This window comes from Stegodyphus dumicola, chromosome 5 (assembly GCF_044657685.1).
Source record: "Stegodyphus dumicola isolate Sdum_Otavi_A_Nest chromosome 5, ASM4465768v1".
In the NCBI taxonomy this organism is placed as follows: Eukaryota; Metazoa; Arthropoda; class Arachnida; order Araneae; family Eresidae; genus Stegodyphus; species Stegodyphus dumicola.
The window spans coordinates 147974481-147987543 of record NC_140772.1 but is presented as its reverse complement, the minus strand read 5'-3'; the positions used below and the strand labels follow the sequence as shown (position 1 = coordinate 147987543).

Below are 13063 nucleotides of genomic sequence, written 5' to 3'. Positions count from 1 at the left end.
AATAGCGCGATAAACATTATGAACTGGAAACCCTACAAAGGAGTTAATTGTATCACTCGCCTATTCTTTACACTTACTTTTCTTACTCCTTCAGGAAAGGACAGTGATATGACACTCTCTATAATATAACTCCTTTTTTTCAATATATATTTGAATACTAATGAATCTTAATCTATTTTCATGTGTTAATAAAATGTGTTTGTGATCTTACAATTTACGTCTACAACCTTTTTTGGATTACAAGTTAATTAGCTATCATCTCGCTTGATGCCGCACTGGATACAAGGTAAGAGGAATCATTTTGCTCTCTACTTTTATTAATTTGTTGTGAAATTTTGAGGCTATAAAAAAGTTTTATAATATAAATTAGTTCCATAAAATGAGTTACGATACTGCCATAAACTGGAAATTTCTAATGGGCTCTTTTATGTCAAATCATTTTAGCTGCATGCTGAATTTGAAGAGAATATTGAAAACTATATTAATTATTTTCAAAAAGTATATCCTAGAACAAAATAATAAAATAATTAAAAAATTAGGTAGTACATTTATCCAGACTTTATCATTTATGAAAGAAAATGGCACAGGTGGGTTATCAGGATAAGAAGTCTCTACTTCAGATAATTCAACCGAACATGCTTCTATTCTAGGTGGTGTTCCTAAAAAAAAAAAAAAAAGGAGGAACAATTTTGATAAGATTTAAAAAAATACATAATACAGGAAAAAAGTAATATTTGTAAAATTTTATGCATGATTATTATTGCATCTTCATTTACATTTAAAAAGGCTTTGCAATACAGTTATTAAGTATAGCATAGTTCATATACATTCAACCAGTGTAATATTAATTTCCTTTTAGTTTTTCTTTGAGTGGCAACAGGTGTAAAATGTTATTAAGTTGGTAGAATAAACATGTTTGGTTCTGTTTAAATTTTTGAGAGATTATTTAGGTATAAATAAGTTGATGAATGGACAAAATGGTATACATTTACTGTCGTATCTAGCATTTGGTGACCTTCAGTACATGATTAAATATAAGAGGTGAGTACTTTATCTAAGAAATAATTAATTCTTCTTCTATTTAATTAATAATTAATTCTAGTTTTGGTTTGCAATGGAGCATCTTGTTAAGAAGCAATCTCCGTTACGAACATTGTTTACTAAGACATATAAAAGTTTAATGTCTCTGTTTGATGATGAAAATATAGAAATAAATGATGTTAAGATTAAATTAGCTACTTTAGAACACATTAGTGTTAGTTTAATGACTCTTGATAATGAAATTTTAGAACTTGCCTTAAGTGCAAACGATAATGGTAAAAGTTATTCTGATGAATTTGAATCTGTAGAAGAATATAAAGTCAAATTTGATAAAGCTATAGTTTGCATCAATTATTTTATAGAAAGTAAATCACAGCCAAACAGGAATATATTAAGTAATGAGAAATCAAAAATAAAACTTTCCAAATTTGAACTAGTGAAATTAACGGTGAAGTTAAAGAATGGTTATGCTCTGGAGTCAGTTTAAACGAATTCACGATCATAAAGAAATGGAATTGGAAGACAAATTACAATATTTAATACAATGTATGTCACCAGGTACAAGAGCAAAAGAGATTATCGATAACTATCCACCTATGGCAGAAAATTATTCAAAAGCGATCGAAAGCCTCAAAGCAAGATTTAGCTGTGAGGAATTGTTAGTGGAATACTATGTTCGTGAACTATTAAATTTAGTTGTTAAAAATGCACCCAAATCACGGATTAGTATCACACAATTATATGATAAACTTGAATCCCACCTCAGAGCTTTAGAATCCATTGGGATGACATCAGACAAATATTCTGCAATGCTCTTCCCCCTGTATTCGTGTCGTGTATTCCAGAAGACATGTTGAGAAACTCAGTAAATGAAGAGAAATTATATACAGTCAAAAGCCGTTAATTCAGACACCCGTAATCAGAAATTATCTATAATCCAGACCTCAAAGCAACAAACTTTCTGTGCATGCGTCAACGCATAATGCGTTCACGCATGCGCATAATACGTTTACACATGCGCATTTAATGTATGACGAACGGTAGAAGCTCAGCTAAAATTATCTAATTATCTATTTCAGTTTATGTTGCAGATTGCGTTGTTCCTTAATCTTCGAATTGGATACGGCTTATTATTTTTTGCAGACTGTTAAAGCAATTTTATAAAAGTAAGCTTGAACTTTCGATTATGTCAAATACAAAGCGAAAGTATGTTTCGATGACCATCAAACAAAAAGTGGAATTGCTGCAAAAAATGGATAAAGGCATATCCTTTGTTTCTCTAACCATTCCGAAATCTGTTTATCAATTTCACGCTGCTCTGCGAGGGGGGGCGGAAGCGTTGCGGCACGCAATGAATTGTATGTTGATCTGTCAGCACTATCCTTATCTTCAGGGCAGATGTCTTTATTTTATTTGGCTTCTAATTCCTTACTAAATGTAGTATTTCATCTCGATGTACTCCGTCTTTGATATGATTTAAATCAAATTCCTCGTCATTATAATTCACTTCTGATAGCGAAGAAAGTGACACAGAGGTTATTGACAACAAAAAAATTTTGATTGACAAATTAGTCGGTATTCTCGACACAGCAATTATAGGACTTGAACAGCGGAACTTTGTAACTGAACAAGAAATTATGTCTGATTATAGAATTAAAGAGAAAGTAGTATCACATAAAACGAAGCAACTTAAACAACTTACATTGAAGGAAATGTTTAATAAAGTAAACAAATAAATATTAAGCTTTTTTTTTTGTAAATTTTGATACCCTTTAGATCATAATTGTTCATTATTTCATAAATTACGGTTTCATATTTTTAATTTTATAATTTCTGCATGCCATCTTACCAGATTTAAACTGATGATCTATAATCTGGAAAAATTGATAATCCGGAATTGCCGAAGTCCCGACGAGTCGGGATTAAAGACTTTTGACTGTAGTGCAAGACTGAGCCAACTTTTAAATTTTCTAAAGGCTGAGGTTGAAGGGGAAGAAAGAATAAATCTAGCAAAGTCAGGTATGAAGCAAAGTGATCCCTATAGAAAAGTTCATAAGGATAGTGAAAATATTACTATAGCTACTGCAAGCAATTTGTTTTCGGGAGCAGAAGAAATAAATAACAATAATGTTGTAAATTGTATTTTCTGTGAAAAATCTCATCAAAGCAAAGATTGCTACAAAGCATAAAATTTGGTTGATCTTTACAATATGGTAACTGGTAGTTTGGCGACATTTTGGAGACGATAAAGGTTACTACCTGGGACTTTGGTAATAATGTGAGCAGTACTCAGTTCCGATTACGCATTATTTTGTGTGGGGGAAATGAGAGATCATGGGATATGTCATGTGATATTAATGGACGAATTACGGTTCTTTAATCGGAAAAGGGGGGAATTTGGACAAGTATCTGTGGATGTATATTATTTTGTATTAAGCTTCATTGTGTGTTGTGTGAAGTAGGGTTGAATAATTTTGGGATTGTATGGCGCTGTCTAAAGTGAATTGTAGATGTGATAAAGAGAATTATTTTTTTATCAAATTCGGAAAAAAAATCGTTCTGTAATTTTATTGAATCCATAATAAAAGTGTATCCACCATGTAAGGAAGATTCGGAAGAAGATTAGGTTAGTTAGACTTTGTTAAGAATGTGAGTAGTATTCAGTTCTGATTACGCATTATTTTGTGTGAGGGAAATGAGAGATCATGGGATATGTTATGTGATATTAATGGTCGAATTACTGTTCTTTAATCGGGGAAAAATCTGGCAATTTTGTATTTGGCTTTATTCTGTGTTGTGTGAAATAGTGTTTGTGAATTTTTGGATCCTATGGCCGTAACTAAAGTGAATTCGAAATGGGTATTTAGTGGTATTGAAAAGGATAGTAATAAATGTTTTTTAAGGTTGTGCGAGAGAGAAATAAAGATGTTTTATTATGTTATTTATTTTACCTGGTATCTTGCTTTGAAAGATAAGTATGATTTTAAAGATTCTGAAACAGAAGTAAGAAAAGTGTATCTGCCATGTAATCAAGATTCTGAAGAAGATTAGGTAAGTTAGTATTTTTAATTATTTGAGGATATTATTTTTATGCATTGTTGTAAATGTAAGGTGGAAAGGAATTTGGTATTATTGGGAAAATTGTTATTAGCAATGATTTAGTTTAAAGTAATTAGGATTGTAAGGTAATTTTTATTAATTTAATGTATGTGCTCATTTATATTTTAAGTAGTGTTTTTGAATTTAATTATATTTCAATGAAATGATAGTTATTTTGTGAATTTTATGTTTGTAGGAATTTGGTATACGTTTAAGTTGAAATAAACGTGCATGGAAATGATTTAAATATTTGATATTAAGTATTTGTAATGCTTGAGGTATGAATTCGTTGGTGACGCGTATAATGTAATAGATGATTTAGAGGTAAAAGTTTTTGGATATTCTATTTATTTTATATGTGGAAATGTTGATATTTGTAAAGGGTAAATACTTTTTCGCGATCAGGTAATTTCATATATGTTCTTTTTACCGGGTTTAAAGATTGAGAAAATTGTCATGTATTTTCGTGAAATTTTTCTAATTTATGAGAAAAAAGCAGTGTACATGGATATAGTGAAGAGTGTGCGCAATGCCATTTTTGTGCAATTCTGGGATGTTTTTTTAAGTAAAAATAAGTCGACGTGTACGTGGTTTAGTGATATTTTAATGAAATGATAGTTATTTTGTGAATTTTATGCTTGTAGGAATTTGGTATACGTTTAAGTTGAAATAAACGTGCATGGAAATAATTTAAATATTTGATACTAATTTGTAATGCTTGCGGTATGAATTCATTGGTGACGTGTATAATGTAATAGATGATTTAGAGGTAAAAGTTTTTGGATATTTTATTTATTTTATATGTGGAAATGTTCATATTTGTAAAGGGTAAATACTTTTTCGCGATCAGGTAATTTCATATATGTTCTTTTTACCGGGTTTAAAGATTGAGAAAATTGTCATGTATTTTCGCGAAATTTTTGTAATTTATGAGAAAAAAGCAGTGTACATGGATATAGTGAAGAGTGTGCGCAATGCCATTTTTGTGCAATTCTGGGATGTTTTTTTAAGTAAAAATAATTCGGCGTGTACATGGTTTATGTGTATGTGTTATTTTAAAAAATGTGTAAGGAGAATGGTATTGTGCAGTTTTTCATAATTTTGCAGTGAATATTTATCATGATTAAGCAGTTGTGTTTGATAAAATTTCTAGCATAAGTGTAATTCGGCTAGTAGATTGTTGGAAGAAGTGTTCAGGAGATAAAAAGAAAAGAAACATGTCTTTACTTCGTGAAGACAAAATGGCGGCGGGGAAAAAAAAATGGAGGGTTGCTGTAGGAGAGTTGGTCGGCAAATTTTCACCAAAAAATCGCCAAGTTACCATAATGTAAAGATCAACCTAAAATTTAATTAATGATGAAAAATTGAAAATTATGAAAGAGAAAAAATGTTGCTTTATGTGTTTGAAAACAAACCATCGAGCTAAAAAATTGTAAAAGTAAAGTTCTATGCATGTTTTGTGGTAAGAAGCATTGCATTGTTTGTTGTTCAGAATTTAAGCCAAAATCAAAAGTTCCTGTCGAGTGCAATCAAGAAAATTGTGAAATTAACACTCTTTCTTCAACAGGCACTTCAGGAAGAATTTTGCTTCGAACTTTAGTGGTTGCCATTCAACACGAAGGAAAGAAACTTCATCTTCGAGCATTGATTGATACTGGATCTGAATATTCTTATGTTTTAAAATCAACAGTAGAATCCTTAGGAATATGATCAGAAGCTCATAAAAAATTAAAACACGTTGTGTTTGGAGGAAGGACATCTGACAAGAATCATAAATGATAAAATAACTATTGCGAATCTGCATGCTGGTTATAGCTGCAAGATTCCTGTCTTAGATCAGCCTATAATTTGTGGATCTATACCTGGTTTACAGAAAGGATCTTGGATATCGGAATTAGCTGGAAAGGGAATTTATATCACAAATGTTGATTGTGTCAACCCACAGATTGATCTTTTGATAGGCTCAGACTTTGCAGGAAATATTTACACAGAAAAAATACAGAAATTAAATACAGGCATTTTGGCCATGGAAACACTGCTCGGGTTGGTTTTGATGGGTAAATCGCCAACAATTGGAGGGAAAAATTCTATTGCTCCTGTTGTTACCTTCCTCTTAATTCACAATGAAGATATCAGAAACCTTTGGGAATTAGAAGCCACTGGCATAACAGATCCCTTTGAATTGAAATCTAGAAGTGAAATTAATAAGGTTGTAAATGATTCCTTTATAGCAAGTTTAACAGAAGATGCAGAGGTTGATTATTTAAAATGTTTGAAAGGTCAAGAAAAAAAAAGTACCAAAAGATGTTAAGAAAGAAATGTCCTTTTTGAAGAAGTTTAGGAATGATCCAAACCTGGATGAGAATAAGAAAATTTTAAGAGATTTTATTTTAGATAAGAAATGTAAAGGAAAAGATAAAAATGATGAGATTCCAACTTGTGAAGAAACAGATATTGCCAAAAGTGTCAAGTGATGATCAAAAAGATATGAAAAGGCAAGAATTGTTTGAACGTGAGTATATTTCCCCATTTGAAGAGCCGGATTCAAAATTCATTAAACTATATCCAAAGCTGATCGAAGATTCTCTCAGACATGTTGATAATAATAAGTTGATGAATAGACAAAATGGTATACATTTACTGTCGTATCTAACACAGTACAAAGTCCGAGATCCGAACTCCTCGGGACTTCCGCGATTCCGGGTTTGGGATTTTTCCGGATATTGGATCATCAGTTTAAATCTAGTAAGATGGCATGTAGAAATTATAAAATTAAAAACATGAAATAATGAAGCATTTATGATGTCAATGCTATCAAAATTGTCAATAAAAAGCTTAATATTTATTTGTCTACTTTATTAAACATTTCTTCCAATGTAATTTGTTTAAATACCTTCGTTTTTTGTGTTAATACTTTCTCATTAATTCTGTAGACAGACATAAATTTCTTTTCCAGTTACTTTTTCGCATTCAGTAACCTCTCTGTCACTTTCTTCACTATTGGTAGCAGTATTTCCTGGATCTAGAACCATACTACAGATTTCGTCCTCTATTAATTGATTGATGAATGAGGAGCATTGTCATCACAATGAGAAACTTCTTTTATATCTACCAGTTTTCCACACTTTCTTTACAGAATCCGTTAACTAGAATCTCACCTTTGGTTTGCCATATCCAAAAACCTTTAAAATTCTTGGCTATCATCATAAAATTTTACTGTCGTTCAATATACATATTTGGCTGTGTATCATGAAATTGGCAACTAAAGACAAATTGTTTTACTAAATTTTATCTTGTTTCTATCGTGCACTGAGACAATTAAGCCTGAATTGTATTAGTTAAGTTATTTATTATATTTATGCCTATTTCTTGCACATGATTATCTGATCCTGAATAAATAAATTCCCATATAAACTTAAGCTTTATTGAGGGCCAGCGCTAGATACCTTACCGCTGTCTGCTCTGTGAGTCTTAAATTCTGCTACCAAGCACCTCCCTAAATTCTGCCTCCCCATATGGCTATACGAACTGTGGTGCTGGTTCTGGGTTTATGTGAGTAACAAATCGGTTACTCTTAATTCAAGTAGCACTAAATTTAAGTTTTGGCCTATGAGTATCATTAACAAAATTTATTTTTAGTATATGGAAAGAAAGTTTTGTTAAAGTTTTCCTCTTCAACATTTCTTAGCACATGAGAGAATGAACATCATCGCCAAGCGTAATATCAACATAAAAGGTTACCATATTATTCATTATTCAATTACTAACATAAAAAAACATATATATATATTTTAGGCATCGTTACATAACTCATTACTCAAGTTGTCATGTGTTGTTAAGTACGTGGTGATGAAAGCAAAATATAATCTATAATGATTTACCAGTTTGGCATCAGGGATATAAAATATTAGGTGTAAAATCAGAGATGTATCTATGTAGAATATTTTGGTTTGAGATGTATGCTGTGCAGATACGCATCTACGGAGCCAAATTACTGATCTCACAAACTTATGCTTAAATGATTGCTTCTTCAATAACGAGGTATTTATTTAGTGAAATTAAGGTTTTCGGATATGGCCGAAGTGAAATTAAAAATCGGACTCTCTACATGTTGTATTATGCATAGGGAGGGGATCATATGTGCATGCCTAAAAGCATACAAAAAGAATTAAAAAAAAGTTGGTGGCTTTAAGGTCCGGATTTCAGATCATTCCAGATATTGGACATCTGGATCTCGGACTTTGTACTATATTATATTACAGCTTTTTATACATCTTAAAATAAATAAATAAATAAGAATAAAAAATAAAAATAAATTAAAAAAATATGATTAAAAATCACATATACTGGAAGAGAAATAAAAAATAGCAAACATGGAATATTTATGTCTAATATGGCAAAAAGTGAAAAATATTGAAAGGTCTTTCAAGAAATATTGGTAAAAGTAAATTATTATTTTTAGAGAGGGGGGGGGACAGATTTTTGAATAATAGGTCTGAATGAAAACGTTAATGTTTGGAAATAACAGAATGCATAACATAATAAACATGAATGCAGAGAAATTATTACAATTAAAAATACTTTAACTTGCTCAAATTTTATTTCATGCACATTGCCAACAGGCTTAATTTAACATTTGTAAAAGCAAACTTACATGAAATTTTCAAATGGCAGCACCTGCTTTTTTCCCTGTCCAAACAGATCAGCGAAATGAAAACAACAACAAATGGCACTGAAACAATATACATATGACAAAAAACTGCCATCATAAAACATTTTCAAAGAACAACAAAGAACATTGAATGACAAGACAGAGAGGAGGTGCATTGACACACTTTACATAATTCATACTGACTGACAATAGAAGCACCAATCACAGAACACTAAGCAGGGTGAGAAGATTGTTCCTTCCATCAGGTGTCGGAACAAGCTAACAAGATGATACTTATAGGAAAACAACGAAGTGAATTGATAAAGCTGTTTTATCTGAACAAGGAAAATTCTGTCAAAGCAGTGCAAGATCATCAGCAAAATCATAAGTTAAGAAGAGGCCCTTGTTCCGTAAAAACTGTACATGGTTTCGTAAAAAAATTTGAAGGAACTAGGCGTTCCTGTTGAAGTTGTCATGGAAGTGCGTAATGTGATTACAGCAAGTCCACTGCATACTACAAGAAATGCTGCCCGCAGTATGGATGTATTGAAAACCACAGTACTCAAGTTTATGACCTCTGTTCTTCGGAAGTGTTATAAAGACCTTATTTTATACTAATCACTTATTTTTATTTTAAGAAACTTTCTTTTCCCTTCTGATTTCAGTTTGCTGCCAGAACACAAATTTTAAATGAGGTATATGCAAAATCTCAATGAGTTTGGAATTAGTATTTAAGTAGCAGAATTGAAGAGGTCGAAGTAGAATAGTTGCACACAGAGCAATTTACACCAAGACCATACACCATTTCATATTGATTGGTTGAGAGGATAGGCCAATAGGAGGTTCATATATCAGGGAAATTTTTAATGACCATTCTGTACACCTGTCCACGACTTCTTGCACTATGCTTCCCATTACAACTTACTAGTACTTATCCCATAGTGGGCCTATGTAAACCACTTTAGAGCAGAATGTTGAACTGACACTACAATCTGAAAGAAATATTGCCACAATTTTTAATTGTCTGTTGTATTGGAACAGCAGTACCATGGCAAATTATTATTGGACATATTTTTTCAAAAATCATACAACCTACATCAAGGCATTTTGCAGATTTTTTTACCTTTCTAGACTATTCTTTTACACATGACAAGCAAATAATTAAAAATAAATAACCTTGATGAAATTCAGACAGCATATTTTAAAAGTGCAGTGATGTTTAATAGTCATGCTGCATGCATGTGCATGTATATGCTATTGGTAAACTTAAATTACAGAATCTCAGCTTTGGGTGACCTAAAAGTGTCGTCATAAGCCGAGGACTGACATCAATTTAATTAAACAGCATGCAGAATGTTTTTTATCTGCTTTAAAATTACAAACATGTGTCACATTTTTATTGCATAATTACACACCAGTTTTTAACCTTCCAAGCTTGAAACCCAAATTTTCAAGAGTTACTGCCAATCCAATTGCTGGTTCATCCCCAATGCGACCAGCTGGGCGAGATTCCAATCCAATATTGATTTTTCCACGTAAAAATGTTCCTGTAGTAATTATTACTGTTTTGCCTTGAATTATATTCCCATCAGCTAAAAAATAAAAAGTTAACATATTAGAAGGCACACACTAATAAAAAACAAAACATTTCTTAAAAAAAATTACACATAAAAAGGAGAATGCTATGAAACTTGCATTATATATATACAAAAAGAAATATAGTAATTGGTCAAAAATTAAAAACAAAAATTTTTTAACCAGTTCTGTGCTATAGTTGCAGGATTGAAGTAAATTAAACTTCAAGCATCTAAAGTTAAAATTAAACTGGAATCAAAGCAAGGCAATTCCTCAACAATATTATTAATTGCAATAATGGATAAGAGGTTTAACACTGTATCTAAATATGCAATTATTAATACTGTTGAGAAATTGCATTGCTTTGATTCCAATTTAACTTTAGATGTTTTTATATATATATATATATATATATATACAGTAGAGTTGCACAAATTCAACATAATCTGGACTGAGAGATTGTCGAGTTTCCGAAAAGTCAAGTTTTACGGAATAAGGGGTGGGTTTTTCAGAATCCTTAATATTTAACTGTAAATTATGCTAGACATTTGTAGCACAATATTGGACATGGAGAAGTACAGCATACAATTAAATTAATGTTGATTTTTTATGTCAAGTTCTAGCACAATACATGTCATAAAAAGAACAAATTAGATGATTGAGTAAAAAAACTTACACACAAAAATGAAGTAAAAATTATTATTAGTTCTCAGTAGAAAAATATCGTATGATAGTAGATTGTCTCTCACACTCATTCCATTGTTGTGCAGCTTCATTCTGTAGCCGATGGAGGAACAAAATGTCCATACCAGATGCACCTTGCTTCTCCACATAATGGAGCATTCATTCAGTGACCTTCAGTCTTCAGTGGCCTTTTCTGAAGACTGCTTTTCTGTTGTTTTCAATCTCTTGGTTTTCTGATTCATCTTCATTTCTATCTACAATGTCTTTTATCAGTGCACTATTTCTGCATGTCCTAAAATTTTACAATTTTCATCTTGTCCTATCCAATCTTCAACATCATCATCAGTTACTTCTTCGCAGCCTGGAATTTTCTTAAGTAAGTCAACTATTTCACAATTTTCTGTCTCCTCTCTGCCTTTGTGAAATTTGTTATCTGAATGGTCCGGAAATGAACGAGGCTTTTCTGCTTGATTACACTCCAAGAATCAACTTTTAATCCAATAACATCCAATTTATCTATTTTTTTTTTTTTTCCAATTTCTCAATCATACCACACCCTTCCTCCATGGCTAGGATAAGAGACGAAAGAAGTTTACGTCTTTATTTTTTCTTCAATGTCTCCAAAACGCCCTGGTCTATCAGCTGACACACTAATGTTATGTTAGGAGGCAAAAAACATGGCTCTTCCTCTTGTAAATGTTCTGCATTAGGATGGGATGAGGCATTGTTTAAAATGAGAATCATCTTCCTTAGTAGATTTTTTTATTTTAAAAACTTTTCCACCGATGGAATGAACTGCTGATGAAACCAATCATTAAATACTGCTCCACTGATCCATGCATTTGACTCATTTCGGTACCAAACAGGAAGATTATAGTTGGCTTTGATCCCATTACTGTACTTTTTTACGTTTGTAAATGTCTGGAAATTTTTCGATTTGCCTATAAATGCTAGTTTGAGCTTATGGTTGCCTGTTGCATTGTTGCATGCCAAAATTGTGACTTTCTCCTTGCTTCTTTTGTAGCCAGATGTCGATTTTTCTTCCCTTGATGCCAGCGTTTTAGAAGGTAACATTCTAAAATTCAGACCGGTCTCATCACAATTATAAATTTGATCTCCAGATTTACTCTCCTTTTCAACTAGTTTGCCGAATATTGCAGCATTTTCCAAGTTAGCAGATAGCTTTCCCCCACAAACATTTAACTGCCTGATGCCATACTGTTTTTTTCATCTTCTGAGTAAGTACAAGTATCCAGGTTCTCCCTTCTTGAAATTCACCATAAAATTTTAGGGGTTTCTTTTGTAAAATTGGTCCTGAAATGGGTGTTCCCTGTTCCCTTTGGTGCGTGAACCACAAATAAAGCACCTTGCTGACTTTTTCGTACTTAGGACCTTTCATACTTTCTTTTCTTTAAACTCCGCACATGCTCTTTTCACACACCAAGACTTGTTTTTGGACCTCTTCTTTTTCACCCAGTCAAAATAGTCCGTCCAACACCTAAATCCATGGGAATTTTCTTTACACTTTCCGCTTTGTCCAGTCTCTTTAAGGCATCCAGTTTCATTTCTATTGACACATTAGTTTGTTTTCTTTTCGAATGACATTTTCACTTCACAGAATACCAAAAGTTCCCAAAAATATGTTAACACTTATACAGCTAGATGTGAACTAAGGAATGATACGTGTAATGAACTGGTGCAAGTTTAGTTTACAATAATATACAGTCACAAAACTTCAGACCAGTCTCCTAACATTTCTCAACAATATAAGGGAATGTGAGCCAGTGGCCAGCCGCTGCCTGACTTTCGTCATATCCTCAAAAGAAGCAAACAGTATTGCCAAGTACTACAACATACCTTGAAATTTGCTAGGCAGTTCTAAGAATTAATGGCACAATACAAAAACGGCAAAAATTACAGAAAAAGAACACTCAAATCTTTGAAAAGAACAGGAAAGACATATGCATGAATAATAATTATATTTCTGTATGTAATATTTGCTCTGTTTGGCCT

At 32.0% G+C, this 13063-nt stretch overlaps 1 protein-coding gene across 4 annotated transcripts in view; it reads right to left on the bottom strand.

Annotated features, from left to right (window-relative positions):
• LOC118205204 (5-taurinomethyluridine-[tRNA] synthase subunit MTO1, mitochondrial) overlaps nt 1-13063 on the bottom strand; it is a 121289-nt gene that overhangs the window by 76305 nt on the left and 31921 nt on the right. For all 4 annotated transcript variants that reach the window (XM_035377499.2, XM_035377506.2, XM_035377516.2 and 1 more), the window contains exons 6-7: nt 10207-10383; nt 547-659 (exon numbers count right to left, since the gene is read on the bottom strand). In XM_035377499.2, the coding sequence (XP_035233390.1) occupies nt 547-659; nt 10207-10383 (290 nt within the window). The remainder of the gene's footprint in view (nt 1-546; nt 660-10206; nt 10384-13063) is intronic.